At 40.3% G+C, this 24090-nt stretch overlaps 1 protein-coding gene across 1 annotated transcript; it reads left to right on the forward strand.

Annotated features, from left to right (window-relative positions):
• The first annotated feature begins 578 nt into the window (after positions 1–578).
• On the forward strand, positions 579–23957 carry ndufs3 (NADH:ubiquinone oxidoreductase core subunit S3). Its single transcript, XM_061975045.1, has 7 exons — positions 579–713; positions 6302–6367; positions 8777–8874; positions 12025–12174; positions 13788–13913; positions 23367–23486; positions 23669–23957. Exons 1-7 carry the CDS (start codon positions 659–661, stop codon positions 23837–23839), a joined length of 786 nt encoding a protein of 261 aa, XP_061831029.1. The 5' UTR covers positions 579–658; the 3' UTR covers positions 23840–23957.
• The last annotated feature ends 133 nt before the right edge of the window (positions 23958–24090 follow it).

A 24090-nucleotide genomic window follows, 5' to 3' on the forward strand; every position in this document is an offset into this window, starting at 1 on the left:
AATGGGGGAGGAAGGTTTTTTGGGTTGGTGCACTAATTGTAAGTGTATCTTGTGTTTTTTATGTTGATTTAATTTAAAAAACAACAAAAAAACCCGATACCGATCATTTCCGCTATTACATTTTAACGCATTTATCGGACATCTCTAATTAAAATCATTTCTGGCATTGTGTTCCCTTCCATTGTGATATTATCAAATGTTTGTGAACTATATAGAGTTTCTCCATCTTTGGTAAAATAGCATTAACTTCACCTTAAATGTTTTTACAGCTTACTCCATATTGCGGTATAACCTGGACATTTTTCTCCTAACTTTCTCCTATCTTCTGGGGGTATTTAGATTGATGCACGTATCTTCTGGGGGGTATTTAAAAATATTTTTAATATTCACTTTACTCAGCCAAACCTTTTCCACAGATGCAGGATGATATTGCTACAAACACACTCAACATCCACATTGGCTTTTTGTTATAGGTGACAAAGCAACTTGGTGTAATAGCTAATAAACTATCTTAATATTCTATTTCTTAGAATATGCCATGGGCCAATTCAGTCACCACTGACTTCTCTGGCCACATTTTCTAGACCACTAGGTGGCGACAAATCGCTACTAAGATCACCTCTTCCGGAAGTGATAGAAGCGCTGTCATTGAGTCAACATGGCGGCGTCGTTGGTCCGCTGTGTCCGTGCAGGTCTCGGCCGGAGTTGCAACAGTAAGTTGACGGTTTACACCTATGTCCTTGAGGATATATTTGAATAAAAAGCTTTATTTTGTGCCGCTGCCGACGTTATGGTCCGTTTTACCACAGCTATACGCCAAGCCGTTTGACCTCAGTTTGAGCTAGTAAGTGCTAGCAAGTGGCATAGCCAGTGTAGCACAACCATGGAGGTTGCTTGTGGCACATAATGTAGGCTGACTATATTGTCAAATATAAACATAATGTAGGCTGACCATATTGTCAAATATAAACATAATGTAGGCTGACCATATTGTCAAATATAAACATAATGTAGGCTGACCATATTGTCAAATATAAACATAATGTAGGCTGACCATATTGTCAAATATAAACATAATGTAGGCTGACTATATTGTCAAATATAAACATAATGTAGGCTGACCATATTGTCAAATATAAACATAATGTAGGCTGACCATATTGTCAAATATAAACATAATGTAGGCTGACCATATTGTCAAATATAAACATAATGTAGGCTGACCATATTGTCAAATATAAACATAATGTAGGCTGACCATATTGTCAAATATAAACATAATGTAGGCTGACCATACTGTCAAATATAAACATAATGTAGGCTGACCATATTGTCAAATATAAACATAATGTAGGCTGACCATATTGTCAAATATAAACATAATGTAGGCTGACCATACTGTCAAATATAAACATAATGTAGGCTGACCATATTGTCAAATATAAACATAATGTAGGCTGACCATATTGTCAAATATAAACATAATGTAGGCTGACTATATTGTCAAATATAAACATAATGTAGGCTGACTATATTGTCAAATATAAACATAATGTAGGCTGACCATATTGTCAAATATAAACATAATGTAGGCTGACTATATTGTCAAATATAAACATAATGTAGGCTGACTATATTGTCAAATATAAACATAATGTAGGCTGACCATATTGTCAAATATAAACATAATGTAGGCTGACCATATTGTCAAATATAAACATAATGTAGGCTGACCATATTGTCAAATCCCAAACAGAGGACACATACAGGTAAAAGCCAGTAAATTAGAATATTTTGAAAAACTTGATTTATTTCAGTAATTGCATTCAAAAGGTGTAACTTGTACATTATATTTATTCATTGCACACAGACTGATGCATTCAAATGTTTATTTCATTTAATTTTGATGATTTGAAGTGGCAACAAATGAAAATCCAAAATTCCGTGTGTCACAAAATTAGAATATTACTTAAGGCTAATACAAAAAAGGGATTTTTAGAAATGTTGGCCAACTGAAAAGTATGAAAATGAAAAATATGAGCATGTACAATACTCAATACTTGGTTGGAGCTCCTTTTGCCTCAATTACCGTATTTTCCGCACTATAAGGCACACCTAAAAACCACAAATTTTCTCAAAAGCTAACAGTGCGCCTTATAACCCGGTGCGCTTTATTACGATTAATTTTCATAAAGTTTCGATCTCGCAACTTCGGTAAACAGCCGCCATCTTTTTTCCCGGTAGAACAGGAAGCGCTTCTTCTTCTACGCAAGCAACCGCCAAGGAAAGCACCCGCCCCCATAGAACAGGAAGCGCTTTAAGCAACCACCCGCCCCCGGAAGAAGAAGAAAAAACGCGCGGATATCACCGTACGTTTCATTTCCTGTTTACATCTGTAAAGACCACAAAATGGCTCCTACAAAGGACAAGGATCCGGTTCATAAAAAGACGCAATCTCTCCATCCGCAAACGGATTACTACCGTATTTCACAGCAACTGATATTCCTGTGGAACGGGAGCACGTACGGTGAATATTCGCACCACAGGGAATGAGAAGTCATCCTTCACTGTGGTTCTAGCTTGCCATGCTAACTTCCACCCATGGTGATATTCAAAAGGAAGACCTTGCCAAAAGAGACCTTTCCAGCCGGCGTCATCATAAAAGCTAACTCGAAGGGATGGATGGATGAAGAAAAGATGAGCGAGTGGTTAAGGGAAGTTTACGCGAAGAGGCCGGGTGGCTTTTTTCACACAGCTCCGAAGGCGAACACACCTTCACTAAGACGGGCAGATAGCGCCGGTCGACATACGCCAACATCTGCCAGTGGATCGTAAATGCCTGGGCAGATAGTTTCGGTCACAACTGTGGTCCGAGCTTTCCGGAAGGCAGGATTCACAGAACTGCTGCACAACAACAGCGACACTGAATCCGATGACTTCGACGAGGCGGAGCCGGCCATTTTTGGATCCCACGCTTGCGCAACTTTTCAATTCGGACACCGAAGACGAAGAATTCGAAGGATTTACGAATGAAGAATAACTTCAGAAGGTGAGCGCTATGTTTATTTTGTGTGTTGTGACATTAACGTTCGAGCAACATTATGTTGCTATTTATTGCTCTACACCATTTTGAATTTTACTATGTTTGTGATTGCACATTTGCGTACATTTTGGGACAGAGTTGTTAGAACGCTGGTTTTCAATATATTATTAAAGTTTGACTGAACTATCTGACTGTTTTTTTGACATTCACTTTAGCGCAGCGTTTTTTTGACATTCACTTTAGCGCAGCGTAGGCGCGGCTTATAGTCCGGGGCGGCTTATTGGTGGACAAAATTATGAAATATGTAATTCATAGAAGGTGCGGCTAATAATCCGGTGCGCCTTATAGTGCGGAAAATACGGTACTGCGTTAATGCGGCGTGGCATGGAGTCGATGAGTTTCTGGCACTGCTCAGGTGTTATGAGAGCCCAGGTTGCTCTGATAGTGGCCTTCAACTCTTCTTCGTTTTTGGGTCTGGCATTCTGCATCTTCCTTTTCACAATACCCCACAGATTTTCTATGGGGCTAAGGTCAGGGGAGTTGGCGGGCCAATTTAGAACAGAAATACCATGGTCCGTAAACCAGGCACGGGTAGATTTTGCGCTGTGTGCAGGCGCCAAGTCCTGTTGGAACTTGAAATCTCCATCTCCATAGAGCAGGTCAGCAGCAGGAAGCATGAAGTGCTCTAAAACTTGCTGGTAGACGGCTGCGTTGACCCTGGATCTCAGGAAACAGAGTGGACCGACACCAGCAGATGACATGGCACCCCAAACCATCACTGATGGTGGAAACTTTACACTAGACTTCAGGCAACGTGGATCCTGTGCCTCTCCTGTCTTCCTCCAGACTCTGGGACCTCGATTTCCAAAGGAAATGCAAAATGTTCATGGTTGGGTGATGGTTTGGGGTGCCATGTCATCTGCTGGTGTCGGTCCACTCTGTTTCCTGAGATCCAGGGTCAACGCAGCCGTCTACCAGCAAGTTTTAGAGCACTTCATGCTTCCTGCTGCTGACCTGCTCTATGGAGATGGAGATTTCAAGTTCCAACAGGACTTGGCGCCTGCACACAGCGCAAAATCTACCCGTGCCTGGTTTACGGACCATGGTATTTCTGTTCTAAATTGGCCCGCCAACTCCCCTGACCTTAGCCCCATAGAAAATCTGTGGGGTATTGTGAAAAGGAAGATGCAGAATGCCAGACCCAAAAACGCAGAAGAGTTGAAGGCCACTATCAGAGCAACTTGGGCTCTCAAAACACCTGAGCAGTGCCAGAAACTCATCGACTCCATGCCACGCCGCATTAACGCAGTAATTGAGGCAAAAGGAGCTCCAACCAAGTATTGAGTATTGTACATGCTCATATTTTTCATTTTCATACTTTTCAGTTGGCCAACATTTCTAAAAATCCCTTTTTTGTATTAGCCTTAAGTAATATTCTAATTTTGTGACACACGGAATTTTGGATTTTCATTTGTTGCCACTTCAAATCATCAAAATTAAATGAAATAAATATTTGAATGCATCAGTCTGTGTGCAATGAATAAATATAATGTACAAGTTACACCTTTTGAATGCAATTACTGAAATAAATCAAGTTTTTCAAAATATTCTAATTTACTGGCTTTTACCTGTATGCGTGCCAAGGAGGGCAGCACGCCAAGGCTGGGACTAGGTGAAAATTTGCCAATGATACTCGAACTTGCTTTATAAATAATATATTTATTTAAATAAAGCATTTTTCCTCCTGTGTTGGCGCTAGGAATTTTTAAAATGGGGTCCCACTTTTTTGTAAGCGTTTTGAAAACAAATGATAAACGTATGCATTATCCTGTTATATCTCACATTCTATATTGTGTTTTGGAAAAAGGTTGTCATAAACGTTACTTTAATTCATTTAAAAAAGAAGACACATGTGTATGCATATGTAAATGTATTCAGTTATAAACATTCATTCACTTTCTTCTTTACTTCATGGATCTGAACTTTACCGCTGCTGGTAGTTTTTTCCATGTTTTTATTTAATAAGTTGTAGGTGTATTTATTTCAGTATAAAAGTGTAAAAAGTGTTTTGCTTCTGTCATGAAATGATGATAATGGTGTGCCAGGGCATACATTCATTTGATACTTAACGCTTAAATCTCTGGAGTCTACATCAACTTCAGATCTATCCTTCATTTCAAAATGTTTAATTTTTTTTCAAATGTTTTTTTTTGTTTGTTTTCCGCCCTTTTTTGTCAAACAAAACTATGTTTTTAATGGCAAACACACAAAATATGCAAAATCTTCCACCAAAAATATTTTTCAAAGTGGAATATTTGATGTGAAGTAATCGGAACCTTGGATAGGTCAATCATTCATAATAACATTGATTTTGATTCAATATTATGTTTTGAGCAATGACAGTTTGAAAAAAACAAAACAGCTTTGTTTTATTAGTCAACATTGCAACTTTTTCTAAATTACATTTCACCTTTAAGCTTTTTGATTTCACTTTTGTTATGTTTTTGTTTATTTTAATAGTATTTTTAGAATGTGCCGTGGGCCTTTAAAACATTAGCTGTGGGCCGCAAATGGCCTCCGGGGCACACTTTTGACACCCCTGCTATAGATAATAAAAAATTAAATCTGCTAAATCTATCGATAAAAAGCAGAGCCTGGCGACGCATGTGCGTTTATCATAACTCTCTCGCTCTCTCTGTCTCTGCCCCTCCCTCACAAATGTTGCTGCGTGGGCACCCCTTAACAATGTGTTTTGTTTTCAACCCCTTCTTAACCCTGAACGTACATTAAAAATACACGCAACCCTAACTCAAAATGCCGGACATTTGAGGCATTTAAGAAACTCCGCTTGGACAGCCCTGCAAAAGAGGACATGTCCGGGGAAATGAGGACGTATGGTCAGTCTACATAAAGTTTTGATCTCAAAGCGTATACTAGCAAATACATGATTATTAATTTGCTTTTTGGAGTGATGTCGATCCCTAGTGGCAAAAATGTATGTACGCGGGCACGTAATAAACAGGCTACCCATTCATGTTTACTACGTCTGGCTTCAATCATTACCACACTGGCACTTTGACTATTTGACACGTTTTCACCTTTTATTATTCAGTGTTTCCCTTAGGACCAAAAGGTCACATTGTTATCTTCACTTCGTTTAATTAAGTGTTTTCCATAGGACCGGAATGTATCTGTGGCTTTGGGTTACAGGGGGGTGATGGGGGTAGTGGCACTAACTTTGTCTTGTAATGTTGTTAGTTGCAAGGACATCAAGTCTCCTGCAGCAGCAGTCCAGGTTGCAGAGTTCCACCATTGAGACAAGCCGTGAGTACTGTTTTACATACATGTCTAAACTAACAGTTTCCAAACTGCGGCCCAGGAGCAATTTGAGCAGCACGATGTTTCACACCCTCAAGGAGAGGGTGTGAAACACCGTAAAAGGAAAGAAAATGCGGAAGCATGCGGGAGAAGTGTTTTCGTAGCAGATAAAAGGAATGTCTTTTTCCTTAAAATTTAATCAAAATCGGTCTCTAACTTTTTGAGTTATGTTACTAACAGACAACAAAACCCTGGCGAAAACACAACCTATTTGGCGGAGGTAAAGTCTGCGTACTGCAAAGCAAAGTTCTGAACCTTCGTCTCAGAGCCGGAGGGAAAGAGCCCGGTAGGAGCACGGAACACTGCACATCGCAGGAAATACGAGTAATATGAGAAGCTACTTGATAAACCATCACCCAGAAAATATATTTGAAACCAGCAATGCTAAACATCAATTTGTGAGGTATTTACATTATTAAAAGTTCAATTGTCGGTTGAGAAACAGCCTTTTCTAAACTGATATCAAAAAATGTTCACTGCAGAGGACAATGCTTCTGAAAAAGTAAAAATTGAGAGACATTAATGTGAGCATTGTTTTACTTCTGTTACACTGCATGTTTACATTGTCAGATTAAAGACACTAAAATGTAAGTTTAAAAAAAAAAAATATTTGATTGAAACAGTGGATGTTCCTGCACAATTCTTTGCATTTAAAAATACTTGTTTGTAGTAATAAATATGATTAGAACATTTGTGCAATATGTTTGTGTTCAATTACAGTAGGTGTGTTTATCTGAAACATTCCTGCAGTCACTTCATTTCACACAGTATGGTATTTTTACCAAGTCTTTTTTTTTTTTTTGACAATACACCATCAAATCATAACATGGCCTTATAGGGGAACTGATCTTTTAAAAAAATGCCTATCATTCACAATCCTTATTTAAGACAAGAACACTTTTTAAAAAATGCATTCTAACTAGTAAATAAATGCAATCAAAAATCCGCTTACAATGGAGCTTATGGGAGTCGCTCTGTTCTGTCTATAGAAGCCCTTAAAAAACATCCGAACACCTTCATGAAGGTTTTATATACATGATGTAAGTATATAAGTAATTTAGTAACGGACACATTTATGATAGCATTTAATATTTACATATTTTGCAAATTTTAAGCATATGCTGCGCATTAATTAAAAAAAAAAACGCATCATTACATTCACTTTTTTTAACAGCATTACTGATTATTACTCACCACAGACTTCATGAGAGCCAACAAACATGATAAAAATGCACTTACTGTACAATGTTTGCTGATTTTAGGATGCCGACTGTTAGGATGTTTATATATTCCCGTTTAGATGCAGAATGACTCATAATTCTCGTGAAGAAAAAGGGGGTTAAACCAAGTGTCTTTTTGTACCGTTCTCACCATTCCCGGGTCTAAATTGGCTGTCAAAGTTGACAAACTTGTCGGAATAAGTCTGCATCCTTCTACTATCCAGGTGAGAGACATGATTTATGATCTACAATCAACTTCCACAAGCGAGGAAGCAACTTACCACTCGATGATGTCAATATAGGCACACAAACTTGTGATCACAGCGCCGCTATATATAGTTTTTCTGCGTTAGCGCCTATTATAAAAATATCACTAATACTTGGTTAATATTCAAGTGACGAAATGTAAATAGAGTATTTTTGGCTTTTTTGGATAGATATTTATTTGGTTTTACGGGCGGAATAGAGGACCTCCTATTGTAAGCGGACTTTTATTTACATTTGTATATGAGTTACAAGGCATTAAAAAAAACATCCTTTGTCATGTCTTTCATAATGATTGTGAACAATAGGCAAAATTTCCCCCCAAAAGTGCAGTTCCCCTTCAATACCGTGGCAATTTCATACTGTGAGATTGATATTGTTATATCCCAACTGAAAAATTATTTTCGATTCTGATTTCAAATTTTGGGTAAAAACTACAAAAGCCAACAAAAGGATGGGGTTTGCTGATTTTATCATGGATTTTGTAATGAAATAGGCTAATAACAAGGATAAAGAAACAATGTATATATTTTTAAAGACAAGACTTTGTGTCCTTATTATTCTTTATCTTTATTATTTAATTATTGTATATTTTATATTTTTAAAATCATTATTAATCATTATTAATACAGGTTATTACTTCCTTGCATAATTCAAATGAACTAAAATGAGCCCAATATTTGGACACCAATGCAATTTTGATGTCAGAATGTCCTCCCAAGTATATTTTCTAAAAGGTTTTTCTTGAATGCACGCCATTTATTTGCTCAATATTTAACACGTTGGAGTCTCCCCACTCATCTTTGTACTGATGAAATTGACCTGATCATTGACCTTATATCATTTATATATAAACATGTGTTCTCCACAGCCACCGTGCGACCAAAAGATGCAGTTGCCCACAACCAGCTAGCAGCATTTGGAGAGTATGTGGCTGAAATAATGCCCAAATACATCCAGCAAGTTCAGGTCAGTTCTGTGCAACAATAAATTTAGGATTTTTGGGCCAATCCCAGATTAGTGAGTTTAAATTAACTGACAACTGATCTGATCATCTATGTGTATTTACTTCATGCTTTTGTACTGTTCATGGAGTACCTAACATTTTTCTGCAATGCCCCCAAGCAGGCTAAGTTAAAATTAGGGCTATCCATCCATCCATTTTCTACCACTTATCCCTTTCAGGGTCGCGGGGGAGGGGGCTGGAGCCTATCTCAGCTACAATCGGGCTATATGCTTGGGAAATTCTTCGGGCATTGAAGAGATCGCAATTTGACTGTTCACAGTCTTGGTAAAATAATCTAATACTGGGAGTTGTCTTAATTTGCATAATTGGCCATGACGCAAAACTCTGTTTGTGTGTGGATGGGTAAAACTGACTTTTTTGGTTTGGGTCAAAAGAAATACAACACCTTATAAATAATACAAGTGATTAAAAAAACATGCAAGCATGCGCTGATTTTAAAGCTATTGTACAAGTTATTGTACATCGACCAATCCCTATTGTATCATCAAGGGAAGATACCACTGTACCCAGCCTGCTTTATAAATAACAGTTAAAGTTTTGCATCTATTCTTCACTTAATCATTGTTACAAATGGTAGTTTGTTACTGTGTGTTAACTTACCTGTTATGTGTTGTGCTGAAAAAGTTTGTGTGTGAGTTGGGCTGCAACAATTAATACAATTTATTAGTAAAATATGTCTCTGGCTAATTCATTTCTCAATATTAGTCGTGACGTCACCGCATGTGTTTTTTAGGGCTTTGTCAGCGTAGCCTTTTTTTTAATAATACCACAAAAATATTGTACTGTGGCCTTCATACAGTAACAATATCGTACCGTGAGATTTTGATGATATTACAATCCTAGTAAAATATATATTTTGAGGGAAATAAAAATATCGATCTCATCACTAGTATTGATCATAATACTGATAATACTGGCACCACAGATTTCTGGATCGATTCTCCATCATACGTGTCGTGTACTGACTGACAATGCTGACACACCAACATTTGTTGTTATATTTCCTCTCTCTAAACTATTATTATTCTACTTGTTAATTTTCTGTTAATGTGTACTTACTTTCTGCGAACGTTCCATCTACACGTCTTAAAATTGACTAAGCACTCATTTCATCTGTTGTTTCTAGCGAGCTTGGCCGCTAGCTTAGCTATTAGCGTGCTTGATCCTGCTTGCTCTCTGTGTGAAACATGTTCAACCTTGTCCTCCAGTGATAATGGTACACTAGGCTCCACCACACTATGTATGAAGACACAATTAGCTGCTAGCTAAATACATAAGCCAGAGGAATTGGCATTTGTGATCAGCATTGAAAGGCATTATCAGCAAGGGCAATCACATACTTTAAAAAAAAAAAATCAGCCAATATTGGTAGTTAGTCACTACCCACTAACCTCTGAAATAAGGCCTAATTTACCCTTTTCAAATCAAGACTGAAAACACTTATTCCAATGTTATTTATTCCTGTCTTTTAGCTATTTATTGTTTTTTTTTTAGTTTACATCTGCAAATTACATATAATGTTTTAAGATTTCCCTTTTTAATTTTGCAATGTTTTTTTGGTCCTTATTTTCCTATTTGTATGTTGTTCTTAAGTTCCCAGAAAGGCATATTTTGGAAATAAAATTAATTATTATTAACACATGTCTGAAAATGTATGAAGCTGAATTTAAAAGCTGGTGGCTAAATAGTAACCACTGTGTAAATGTATACTTAGTAAACCCATTAGTTGACTAGTCGTTAATCGATAATTAGTGGACAATCAAAATAATTGTTAGTCGCAACCCTACATGTGAGAAAGACAACTATCTTCTGTCGTTCTATCACTTGCAAATTGAAGAGCACCTTCCATAAGCTGATGTGCCTCTGACGATGCAGACTAACACTGCCATCTACTGTCTGGAGATGTAACCACACGCTGCTCAGACAGGATGATTATTATGTTTGCGAGCAAGAACGAGCAGCTAGCATCACACACACTTTCTGTGGCAGTCCAAATTTACTAGTAGCGGGCCAGAAAAAGTCATTGATAGTAGTTCTTATTCAAGTGTGCCAATGACTATAGGATTGCTGCTATGTCTAGAACTGGTGTGTCAAACTCATTTTACCTCAGGGGCCACATGGAGGAAAATCTATTCCCAAGTGGGACGGACTGGTAAATGGCACAATACCTTGAAAATAAAGACTACTTCAGATTGTTTTTCTTTGGTCAAAAAGCACATTCTGACAATGTACATATCACAAATAATAATTTTCTTGACAAAACACTTCAAGTTAGTGGTAGTTGAAAATTCTGAGGAAGAAATTGGTGGAGTTTAAAAAAACTCAACAAAGGACACACTGAACTTAAACCTTGTCTCAGTGTATCTTCAAAGCCATTCAACTTTAAGTCACAGCCTATCTGGGATTGAACAAAATACATAAATTAATAAATAATAAAAACTCTTCTAGGTATCAAATACCTCATTTTTCATTTCCACGTATTTATTCTGTGCTAACTCAACAAACCATACAAATGGAGGTAGAAATTATTCAAGAGCGTTGAGTTACATTCTGCGTCCACATTTCTCTATTTTGACAGAGACATTATGGGAAAATGAGGATGCCAAAGCACAATGTTTTTCGAAGCAGAAGATGTAAAAAAGCAGGTTTTATGTTTCATTGATGTCAAGGTGCAAGATCCATAGCCACGCTTTACTGTGTACCTCTCGCTTTGCTGACTTGCTTGGCCCTGCTGTAAACCGTTTGCTTGCCTAACATAATTGCTATTCCGACATCCAGTGGACACATTTAGAACAGCAGTTTTTCTTCATAAAAAAATTGCAGCTCATGAACGGCTCGGCTGGATTAAACCTGTTCGCGCAGGCCGTATGTTTAGAAGGTCTGTATTTTTACTTATTTGCTTCAATCAATCACGCTGCGTATTAAATGTAAGACTGAGTTTGAAATTGACCGTCGCTTGGTAAGTCTTTATTAGAAATAAACAAGTTCAAAAAGGTCACGTATGTATGTTTTTTATGCTGCATGTATTCATGTCATATGTCATTTTCAGAGCTATATAGTTCTTGTTTTGATTCTCAAACGTGTCTGTGTAGGTGACATGTTACAATGAGCTTGAGGTGATGATCCATCCTGATGGTGTGGTCCCTGTGCTGACTTTCCTGAGGGACCACACCAACGCACAGTTCCGAAGCATGATCGACCTGACCGCCGTCGACATTCCTTCACGGCAGAACCGCTTTGAGGTAAAAAAAATGTTGTAACCATAGTGGACTATAGGCTACTTGTAGCGGGCTAGCAGCTACACAACAGCTAAGCATACAAGATAAACATACGTAATAAGTGTTCTTAATTAAACAATAATGCAGTCTAAAACATGACAAAATATCCACAAACAAACATGTCTGGATCATTTAACCTCCTGAATTATGCCCTTAAATTAATGAAATATTATGACCACAAGGTGTGGCCAAAACACAAGTTGAAACTAGTGTTGATTAGTGTTTTCATACCTAATATTGTTCTCTGTTTGACCCTTTTCACTTAACCAAACCTTTTCTAACATTCCACACCACAAAATGATAAAATATGTAACATTCCTGCTCAAAAAAAGAAGAAAACACAGCCCTATTGACAATAACAACACATGGCATTGCACTTAAGATTGAGGAAAAAACGCCACCTTTTGAGGCATCCACACTAGAAAATAACAAAAAATGTATGTGCGATATTATCTAATGTTTTAAACTATTTAACAGCGGAACATGAGCAATGATGTTCTTGACTCTGGGTGTTTCATTCTGTGCAGCTGGAGATGCATGGGTACAACTTAAAACATTAACATAACATAAATACATATTTTAAATAAAATACAAATTTGCCATCACCTTATTTGCGTTTAATTGGATTTAGATTTTCTTTGCTTGTTTAGAACTTTTACCAGAACTGTAACTAACACAACATTTCACCTGCTTGAAAATACTTTGTATTCTTTGGCGAGGGCTCCAACCAGATCCACAGCCAGGCTATGTTCACACTGCCAAGTATGGATTTTAACACAATTTTGTAATATCTGATATTTTTTTTTGTCGTTCACATTGCAAAAGAAAATGCGATGTCTAAATATGAACGGAATGGGTCTGTGAAGTGACCGGCATGCGTACAAATAATTACATAACACAGTGTGTTTATGGGAGTAAACTTGGCCCCGCTCTGTGTGGTGGGACATTGACGTGAGTTTCAAAGCAAGTTCGTTTAGCCACTGACAGTTTTCTGCTCCTTGGTCCACCACATCTTTTGTGCTAGTCTACTTTGACGAAGATTTGTGACATGTGTCACTTTTAGACAGTGTATAAGTCGGATGAACGCGACCCGGGCGTCCACACTGGTAGCATCGGATGCATGTCAGTTTTATGACCACATACCAAAGAGACATGGGTCTATTTTGAAAAAATCTGAATTGTAGCGTTTACACTGACGTGAGAAAATCTGATACGTGATACACGTGGGCGAACAAATCGTAATTGACCTGCAGTGTGAACATTAATATAGGCTCTCATAGACTGTTTTAGGACATGTTTGTTCTTCTCTAAATAAACTTCAACTTACATTCTTCTTAAGGGACTTGAGTTTGGACTAAATCCGACACATAATTTGATTCTATTCTAATATCATAAACATTTCTACAACTAGTTCAGCACCAAACATTTACTGAGAAATTTGGTTGAAGGTGTAAGTGCGTTTTTTGGGACAGGCAGAGAGGTTCTTATCTGGCCCCTGCATCAGCTGCTTTTTGTTTACATCACGTCAGACCAGAAGACTACATGAACACCCAATGACTTTATGTTGTGGTTTTCAGATTGTGTACAACCTGCTGTCGCTGCGCTATAACTCTCGTATTCGTGTGAAGACGTACACCGATGAACTCACACCATTGGACTCTGCAGTTCCTGTCCACAAAGCTGCCAACTGGTACGAGAGGGAGGTGAGTCACAACCCTGCTATGATAAAGTGGAACCTCGATTCACAAACCTCTCTTTTTGCAAACTTTTCAAATTATGAATTTTTAGATCAAGCCAAATGTGCCTCCATGTGCGAACCATGTCTCTGTGTGCGAACACACAGCATTTTAGTGAGGAGGCACTTACCGTATTTTCCGCACTATAAGCCGCCCCGGGTTATTAGCCGCACCTTCAATGAATGGCATATTTCAAAACTTTGTCCACCTATAAGCCGCCCCGGACTATAAGCCGCGCCTACGCTGCGCTAAAGGGAATGTCAAAAAAACAGTCAGATAGGTCAGTCAAACTTTAATAATATATTAAAAACCAGCGTTCTAACAACTCTGTCCCAAAATGTACGCAAATGTGCAATCACAAACATAGTAAAATTCAAAATAGTGCAGAGCAATAGCAACATAATGTTGCTCGAACGTTAATGTCACAACACACAAAATAAACATAGCGCTCACTTTCTGAAGTTATTCTTCATTCGTAAATCCTTCGAATTCTTTGTCTTCGTTGTCCGAATTGAAAAGTGTGTGTATAAGGTAAGACATATTATCTGGCACTTTGTTTCGCAATATTATGCAAACACAACTTTTCTTACCTTCTGGTACCTGCTGATCTGTATTTGGGATCTCTATAAATCCTGAAAAATTGTGCGAGTCCGCCTTTGTAGTCCGTGACGACACCGTAGTCTATAAGCGTCTTTTCATGAACCGGAAACACCAAGAAGCACCACCTTTAAAATCATCCAGGTGAAGTTCGCTTGCTAGCGTTGTTGCCTTCATTGGAATAGTGATGGTGCTGACACTTCTGCTTGCTGCTCTCTGCTCAACAACCCACTGTTCCAGTTTGTCCTCCAACAGTTGCCATCTTGCTTTGTTCCCTCGGAAACTCTGTTTTGTCTTCTTTACCTGGCGCAGGTCATCTTCTTGCTTCCTCCACCTACGCACCATTGATTCATTTATGTTATATTCTCTTGCTGCTGCTCTATTTCCGTGTTCTTCGGCATGACTTATTGCCTTAAGTTTAAATTCTGCGTTATACGCGTGTCGCTTAGTAGGAGCCATTTTGTGGTCTGGTCTTTACAGATGTAAACACACAAAGGAAATGAAACGAAATATCCGCGCGCTTCTTCTTCTTCCGGTGGCGGGTGGTTGCTTACAGTAGAAGAAGAAGCGCTTCCTGTTCTATGGGGGCGGGTGCTTACCTTGGCGGTTGCTTGCGTAGAAGAAGAAGCGCTTCCTGTTCTACCGGGAAAAAAGATGGCGGCTGTTTACCGAAGTTGCGAGACCTAAACTTTATGAAAATTAATCTTAATATTTATCCATATATAAAGCGCACCGGGTTAAAAGCCGCACTGTCAGCTTTTGAGTAAATTTGTGGTTTTTAGGTGCGGCTAATGGTGTGGAAAATACGGTACATAATTCCACATACTGATATGCTCAAGTGTTGTTAGTAAATACAAATGTGTCAAATCCTATTTGCCTCTCTTTTTTCGAGAATTGTTGTACATTCTTGGGGAGCAAGTTATAGTTTGCTTTGTAAGTTTAGCTGATTGCAAAATTAACCAAATCATTGAATTTTTATATATTTGATTAACTAAATAAAGGGTTTGAATGTTTTGTAAATCCAACATTACGTATTATTCTAACTGACCTTTTTTGTAACAAGGTTAGTGATTAAAGTGTATTTTGTAGGTAATTTCCCCATATTTTTACACAATAATTCAGATATAGTAAAGAGAATATGAAGTGAATTTTTTTTTTGTCCAGTAGATATTTTGCTTTATTCAATTATGTATTTCTTGACGCTTTATGTTTCATATTTTTCATATTAGATTTGAAGTTAATTTAATCATCTATTATTACACCTCAAAAGTTGGTTTATTGTATTATTTGAATGCCCTCTCACTTTGTGTGTTTGACTTTCTCTTCTACTGTTACCGAATAGCATCATTTTAGTTTTCCTGTGGTTTAAAAATAACCGTTTTTTGTTAAACCATCTCTTTAATTTGTTGATTTTTTTCTGTTATTTATATTAGCTTCTGTATGTTTTCTCCTTTATAAAACACAGTTGTGTCATCTTCAAATAATACTAGTTAATTATGGAAGAATTGATGAACCAGGCTTCGTACTACAGCAAGTTTTAATTGGGATGAGACTGAAATTTTCTGAAAAAAGATGCTACAGTAGTGTTATTTCACAGCGAGGGGAAATTCTGTTAACCTTCTTCTTTTTATGCGTATACTTTACTGAGTTTAAGTTCAGGGAACACAATAACAAACCGGCCACTGCCGTTCACATAACCGACTTCCCCCCGGAGCCCGCGCATAGAGCAATGCATGCTGGGCGTTACCGTAAATACACTAAAAGAGTGTACCATAATAATGTGCAATGCAAAAACAGAACATTTACAATCTCCCACCTTTTTTTTTTCTTTTTGTTTTTTTGAACACAAAAATCACAGTCTATTATTAATGTCCATAAGTATGAAAATGTAAGAACATGGTGACCAACAAAAAAAAACTGTCCACAAAAGAATAGTCTCTATTGCAGTTTCCACTCTCCAACACTGAGTGCCTTTAGGAGCTGAAGTGCGGATGCACCTCGTTTTGTCAAACAGTCAGCTAGCTGCTCTCCTGTAGGTGCCCAGAGAATCTGTTGGATTCTTTTACTTTGAAGAAGTTCTTTGATGCCACTTATTTCAAGGCGGAGCCTTTTCTCTGTCACTGACTTAGTAGACTTGATGGCGTCTGCAAGGGAGTGATTATCAGTGACACACACTATTGGTAAGACATGTTGTGATACATTCCCTGTGGTAAATTCTGCATGAAGGTCAGATAAAGAAATGGCACTGTCAACAGCATCTGCAATGGCAAGAGTTTCTCCAGCAAGAGTGCTCCGTACGACTCTCCTTATCTTTTTCGACTGCCAATACACATGTGAGAATCTTCCTTCCTCACCCATCAGCAGAATGAGATGTCCCCCTTGAGTGCCTCCATCTGTAAGGTTTCCCAGCGAGGCGTCGCAGAACACTACTAGCTTTAGAGAACTGTCTTTTCCCAGGTTCTGAAACTTCAGTGTCACCTGTTCTGATTTCAATTTTTTCACCACCTTGTTTGTGTCATGTAAAGTCTGCACAGTAGCATGTTTTATGTTAGCTGCAAGGACACAAACATAATATCCGGTCTACTTTGTCTGGCAACCCACAGAAGTTGACCTATTTTTGATCTCAGGTCATCAATTTCACTTTCAGTCAAAAGAGCATCCCGACTCATGGCTCTGGAGATGTCTATGTGAATTGGCTGGAGATTCTGTATGTAATTGTCTTGATGCATACATGTTACTCCATTTGCAGTGACATACTCCATGCCTACATAGCGAAAACTGTCATGTAGATTGCAGGTGAGGGATTACGGTTGTTGTGAAAATCTGTGAACCACCCCAGATGAAATCAACATGACAAGCAAGCACCCCAGACACATTAAAATCTTTATCCAACCAATAAAATATAGCAGGGTCAATTTGTGACATATTTCCTCCAGTTTGCAACATTGTTTCTTTAACCCTATTGTACCAGTACAGTGATGCATCATTTAGTCCATAAACACATTTGTTTAGCTTCCATAGAGTTCCCTCACTCTTAGCTTCAGGTGGTGGACGAACATAGATGTCTCGGGATAACTCATTTCCTTGAAGGAATGCTGACTTTATGTCCATAGAGTGGGGTGTCCATCGGTTTTGACATATCACAGACATGAGTAGTCTGAGACTCTGAGGCACATGTTGGCGAGTCTTTTGGGAGATCTTTTGTGTTTAGCTCTTCAAATCCTCTCGCCACTAGCCTTGCTTTTGGAACTATGCCGTCTGGTGTGTCTTTGAGTGTACACACCCATCTTGTGGAAATGCATTTTTGTCCCATGTTTTTTACTTCATCAAACACATCGTGTTTCTCCCAGTTACTGATTTCAGTAAGTTTAGCTGATTCAAATGACACATCCTTTGTAACAAGTACATCCTCGTGATCAGATGGCTGTTCCACCCTGTCCGATGACTGAATCTGCAGTGTGTCAACCTGTGAAAGGTCAGCTGACCTTGTTGTGCCGGTGAGGTTAACTGGCTCAGTGTACTCCAGATTGTACCAGTCCTTGTGTTTTCCAGTTGCCTTTCCCGCTCGACCTAGCACTTTTGCTGTGTGTGAAATTCCAGTGTCTCTTTCCACATACTTTATGAATTGTCCTGCCTTTAGACTCATACTACGGTCTGTTCTTATGATAGGAGGTTGTCTGTCGGATGGATCATTATCATGCTCATTGCCGTCTCTGTCATTATTTGAGCTCCCTGCCGCATTCTCTGTGTCAGGCACACTGTCTACATCACTAGATACAGTATCGGGTAGATCTTCAACATGTTCAATGTCACATTCTGCTGCATTAAGTTCTGTCTGGCTTTCTTGTCTGTCACGAGACGTGTCAGTGTAGTGATCTGTGGCCTTGCGCAGTCTACAGCGATGCACCCAGACATAGGAGCCTCCATGTCTAACAAATATTACCACCCCGTCTCGTCCAATTACCACCCCAGGGCCTTTCCATTCATTGCAGTCCATTCTTTTGTAGTACACTTTATCTCCAGTTTCGTAGTATTCATCTGTGCTGCGAAGCTGTGTGCGCAGAGCTCTCCTGATTCTCTCAGAGCACTCTGCCTCAGTAAACGCTGTCCTTGCTGCATGTAATGCTGAAATGTGTTGTCCTACCCATTTACTCATGGTAGTGCCCTCCAGGGCAGGCGGTTTATCAACCAGCACAGAGGGTAGGTTCGGGTTTTGTCCAAACACCAGCTGGTATGGACTAAATCCATGCACATTGTGCATTGTATTCTTTGCCATCAAGGCCCAATCTAGGGCTGCTTTCCAGTCACAAACACTGCTTTTCTTCACTTTTAACAGGATCTCTGTAAGGGTCTGGTTATGTCTTTCCATCAATCCATTACTCCATGGACTGTAGGCAGCAGTGGTTTTCACTTCAATATTAAAGTTCTCAGCCATGTCTCTCATTTCCTCATTATTGAATTCACCTCCATTGTCACAAAATTTTTTAGATGGGGCTCCATGAACACTCACCCAGGAATGAATAAAGTGCCTCACAATTTCACTGGATTTTTTTGTGGTAACAATGCTACCAGCACTGAACCTGGTGAAGTGATCAATCATGTGGAGGTACCACACATTTGGTTCTAGCTCGTGTAGATCTAATGCCACAGTTTCATTGTATGTTGAAGCCATTGGTAGACCAACTGATGGCTTTGGTTTGGGCTTGTTGTACTTGAGACTTGTTTCACAGCTGCTTACGATGTCCTTCAGAATAGTAACACTCTCATCATCATTACTTCCAGCACTAATTAATAATTTTTTTAGTTTATCAACTGAGGCATGTCCAAACTGCTTGTGAAGTTTCACCAATACTTTGTGTTTTTCATCTTTACTCATGCCATCTCTTATGGCCAGAACCTCATCAGTTTGGGGTTCATTCTCACGGGTAGCTGTGCAATCTCTGTCCACTATGTTTAAATGATAAATGATAATGATAAATGGGTTGTACTTGTATAGCGCTTTTCTACCTTCAAGGTACTCAAAGCGCTTTGACACTACTTCCACATTTACCCATTCACACACACATTCACACACTGATGGAGGGAGCTGCCATGCAAGGCGCTAACCAGCACCCATCAGGAGCAAGGGTGAAGTGTCTTGCTCAGGACACAACGGACATGACGAGGTTGGTACTAGGTGGGGATTGAACCAGGGACCCTCGGGTCGCGCACGGCCACTCTCCCACTGCGCCACGCAGACACTACGTTTACACAGTAGTGTCCTGAGGATGTAATCTCAAGAGGCACTGGTTTCTGAAATCATCCTCCAGCAGCTTTCGGAGGGCCTGTCCAAGATCGATGCAGGCCAGCTACCTGGGAAGTACAAGGTGTGGTGTTACCACTTCACCCTGTACCCAAGGATGATGTGGCCTCTGAAGCTGTGTGAAGTCACGTCATCAGCCGTAAGCCAGATGGAAGCAAAAGCCAACTCTTTCATCCGAAAATGGCTTGGCCTGCCACGGTGCTTCTCAGCTGCTGGCCTGTATGGATGGAACTCACTCCAGCTACCCCTGAAATCTATCACCCTGGGCTACAGGCAGGAGAAGGCAAGACTGGTGATGGAGCTAAGGGACTCCTCCGACAGGGCGGTGGCGGATGCAAAGGCCAGAGTCGAGACTGGAAGGAAGTGGAGGGCAAAGGAGGAAGTCCAGAAGGCGATGGGGAGACTGCAACATCAAGAAGTCGTGGGCATGGTCCAGACAGGCCGGGCAGGCCTTGGATGGAGTGATCCACCCATCCTATGGTCCAAGGCAGGCAGGAAAGAGAGGAAGGACCTTGTTGTTGCTGAGGTCACCAGGATTGAACAGGAGGAGCTCAGAGTAAGGTCTGTGGCACAGGGGCAGCAGGGGAGGTGGACAACTTGGGAGGGTGTCTCAAACCGAGCAATCAGCTGGGCAGATTTCTGGAAACTGCCACAGGCTCGGCTCAGTTTCCTCATCAGGGCAACATATGACACCCTCCCGAGCCCAAAAAACCTCCACCAATGGCTTGGCACAGAGCAATCCTGCGACCTCTGCGGGACCATCAATGCCTCACTCCAGCACGTTCTGTCAGGTTGCAAAATGGCGCTGACACAGGGTCGGCTCAGATGGCGGCACGACCAAGTGCTCAGCAAGCTGGCAGAGGTGCTGGAGAAAAGTCGGCAGGAGGCAAACAAACAGAGTCCAGCAGAAAGCCAATGCAGGATCCACTTCCTAAGGCAGGGGGAACCTGCGACACATTCCAGCAAGAGAACACCCGCCAAGCTATTAACACCAGGGGCGGCGTGGAAGATGGAAGTGGACCTGGGCAGGCAGCTCCAGTTCCCACAGGAGATATGCAGCACCACCTTAAGACCAGATGTTGTGCTGTGGTCTGCAGCTCTGAAGTCAGTAGTACTGATTGAGCTGACAGTGCCATGGGAGGAGGGACTGGAAGCTGCCTACGAGAGAAAGAAGGCAAAGTATGCAGACCTGGTCGCGGACTGCAGCGAAAGTGGATGGAGGGTGAGACTGTATCCGGTGGAGGTGGGAGCCAGAGGCTTTGTGGGCAGATCAACATCACGTCTGCTCAAGGACCTGGGACTACGTGGAGCCACCCTGAGCAGATCCACCAAGGAGCTCTCAGAAGTAGCAGAAAAAGCTAGCCACTGGCTCTGGCTCAAACGACGCGACAAGGCTTGGGGAGCAGTATCCAAGTAGGTTTTGCTGCAGGGGGTGTCAGGGAGACGTCCCTGTTCACTGCCCCGCCACCGGGAGATGTTCTGGGCTAAGGGGCGAAACATCAATGAGAGGTGGTCCCCAGCTGAAGACCCTGCAGCAAAACCTTTTCTGGTATGCGGTCAGGTTTAGGCCTGCCTCAGGGAAGAGGACGTCCCTGCCATGCACAGTCCACCACAGGCACCGGTGGAGGTGCGACAGGCCTAAGGCCCAGCGGCAAGACCACCTTGCTGTAATTAAAATGAAACATTGTGGCTTTATCATTCTCGATGTCAAGCACTGCTTTTGCCCTCTTAAGTGACGTTTTACTTAGTAATAAAGGAATGTTTACTGAGACCACCTCAGTCTCTATGTGGCACCTGGTTTGTCCTATTTTAGCTGGGACTTTTACTTTTTTTATGGAATGAACAACTTGTCCATCACCAAACTTAAAAGCTCTTCTACTCTGTGTATTTTCCATTTTTTTCTTGTCACTCTCCTTTAGTGTATGGATGTAATTCTCCAGCCATTTTTCACCACAGACTGTTCTGGTGCATGCAGTGTCAATTACAGCTGAACCTAAGGCTTCTACCATGAATATTTCAGCATCAGAAACGGACTCTTTGGAAAACAATGCAACATTGCACTCTTCAATTGCTTCTGTCTCTGCATTTTCCTCTGTCATTTTTACATGTTCAGCCTTATTTGGGCAGTCCTTAGCCCAGTGAAATGTACTCTGGCAAATAGCACACTTAGACCTCCTGCCGAACCTATCTAGTGGGTTTGAGCCAGTCAATGGCGCCCTCTTTTGGTCGGATTGGGAACGAAATTTCCTTCCGTCTCTTTTCCTTTGATCCACATAAAAAGCAATATCTTCGCGCATGTGAATTCCCCCGCTGCATGTGGGCGGCTGCATGTTGTCTCCAAAAATCCTTTTTAAAGCTGACTTCATGCTTGCAAATGTAAGTGTTGAACAAGCTGTAAGCGCAAGCTGTTTATCTTTAACATCGAGACTGGCTGTATCCAACAACTTGAATGCCAAAACAGCGTCGGGAAGAACCATGTCAAATTTGCGCATTTTGTTGTACCTCTGCTCGAACTGAACGATGTAATCCACCATGGAAACTTGGTTTTCTCTCCGGATCTTGTCAAAGTCCGTGTATGCATCATAAGCTCTGTCCTTTTCTTCTTTTAAGAATACATTATCCAATGCCTTTACAAGGGTCTTCATCCCATCATCTTTGTTCAAATCATCCGCAGGTATTTCCAAAGCTGTATCTCTAGCTCTCCCCCTCAGTGATAGAGCAACAGCTAACGCTTGTTTCTCCTTATCGAGGTCGGTAACACGTATCCACATTTCCAATTCATTTTTCCAGCTTTCATATGACTTCTTTTCTTCAAACGCAGGAGGGACTCTGTAGTTAGCGTTGTTAGACATCCTCTGCTACCATTTGTTAACTCAATGACGACAACCTTCTTCTTTTTATGCGTATACTTTACTGAGTTTAAGTTCAGGGAACACAATAACAAACCGGCCACTGCCGTTCACATAACCGACTTCCCCCCGGAGCCCGCGCATAGAGCAATGCATGCTGGGCGTTACCGTAAATACACTAAAAGAGTGTACCATAATAATGTGCAATGCAAAAACAGAACATTTACAATTCTACCTCTCACAGATGCGCCCCCCTCTCTCCCTGATGATATTAATGTGGGTGGATTTTAGTTTTTGAAAATGTTTGTTATTGTAGCAATGTGGTTGTTACTGTTAAGAATTTGGGGTATTTTTGATGATTTGTGAGGGCACCAATGTGACTTCTGGGTGTGCGTTTGCACAGTTCAGCATGTTAATAAAGAGAAAGTTGATCCACAGTTAATATACACTACTGTATAGCACTTTATATTTAGTCCAAAGTTCACAAACCTAACCTATTTTTCATATTTACATTGTTTCTTATGGAGATATTTGCTGCACTATACAAACTTTTCGATTTACGAACTCCGTTCAAGGACCTATTAAGTGTGTAATTCGAGGTTCCACTGTAATAATTACCTTGACAAGAAACACTAATTGTTTACGTTTGTGTTGCTTGTTTTCCCCATAAAGGTTTGGGACATGTTTGGTGTGTTCTTTGCCAACCACCCCGACCTGAGGCGTATTCTGACTGACTATGGTTTTGAGGGTCATCCCTTCAGGAAGGACTTCCCTCTGTCAGGATATGTCGAGGTGAGTTTGAGAGGATACACATGCACTATATAGACACACCCTACATGTCTGTGCATTGTATAAAGAGTTCTGTCTGTGGGGCCATACAGAACAGGTTGAGTCCTGACTGGTGATTGGATGAGTTGGGTGGGGTGCAATAATCGGCACATTAGTATCAAATTATTAAAAATAAATGTGTGCAGGTGCGCTATGATGACGAATTGAAACGTGTGGTGGCGGAACCAGTGGAACTGTCGCAGGAGTTCCGGAAGTTTGACCTGAACACACCGTGGGAGGTGTTCCCTGCTCACAGGGAGAACAAGGAGGCTCCGCCCACACTGGAAGCTGGAGACAAAGCCCACGAGAAGAAGTGATGTAACCCCTGTTCATTATAGTGCACACAAAGCAACCACTTGTGTGTTTGGCTTTTGGCTGTCCCTGGTTAGAAGTACAAAAATATTCATGCTAATAAAAAACATGTGTAAAAAGTTACCCAAAAACACTCATCATTACACACATTCTACCACATTACTTTTTATTTTAGCTTCCACTGTCTATGGCTGTATTTGTGGATTTGAGATCACAGAGTAACTGATTCATTTGTGAACAAAAGCAACCCTTCAAT

This window comes from Nerophis lumbriciformis, linkage group LG15, assembly GCF_033978685.3.
Source record: "Nerophis lumbriciformis linkage group LG15, RoL_Nlum_v2.1, whole genome shotgun sequence".
NCBI lineage: Eukaryota > Metazoa > Chordata > Actinopteri > Syngnathiformes > Syngnathidae > Nerophis > Nerophis lumbriciformis.

Excerpts from the sequence above, each read along its gene's own strand:
- ndufs3 (XM_061975045.1), top strand. The coding sequence starts at position 659 with ATGGCGGCGTCGTTGGTCCGCTGTGTCCGTGCAGGTCTCGGCCGGAGT. Across the intron at positions 714-6,301 it reads TCTCGGCCGGAGTTGCAACA|TTGCAAGGACATCAAGTCTC; the intron begins GTAAGTTGACGG and ends TAATGTTGTTAG. Across the intron at positions 8,875-12,024 it reads AATACATCCAGCAAGTTCAG|GTGACATGTTACAATGAGCT; the intron begins GTCAGTTCTGTG and ends GTGTCTGTGTAG.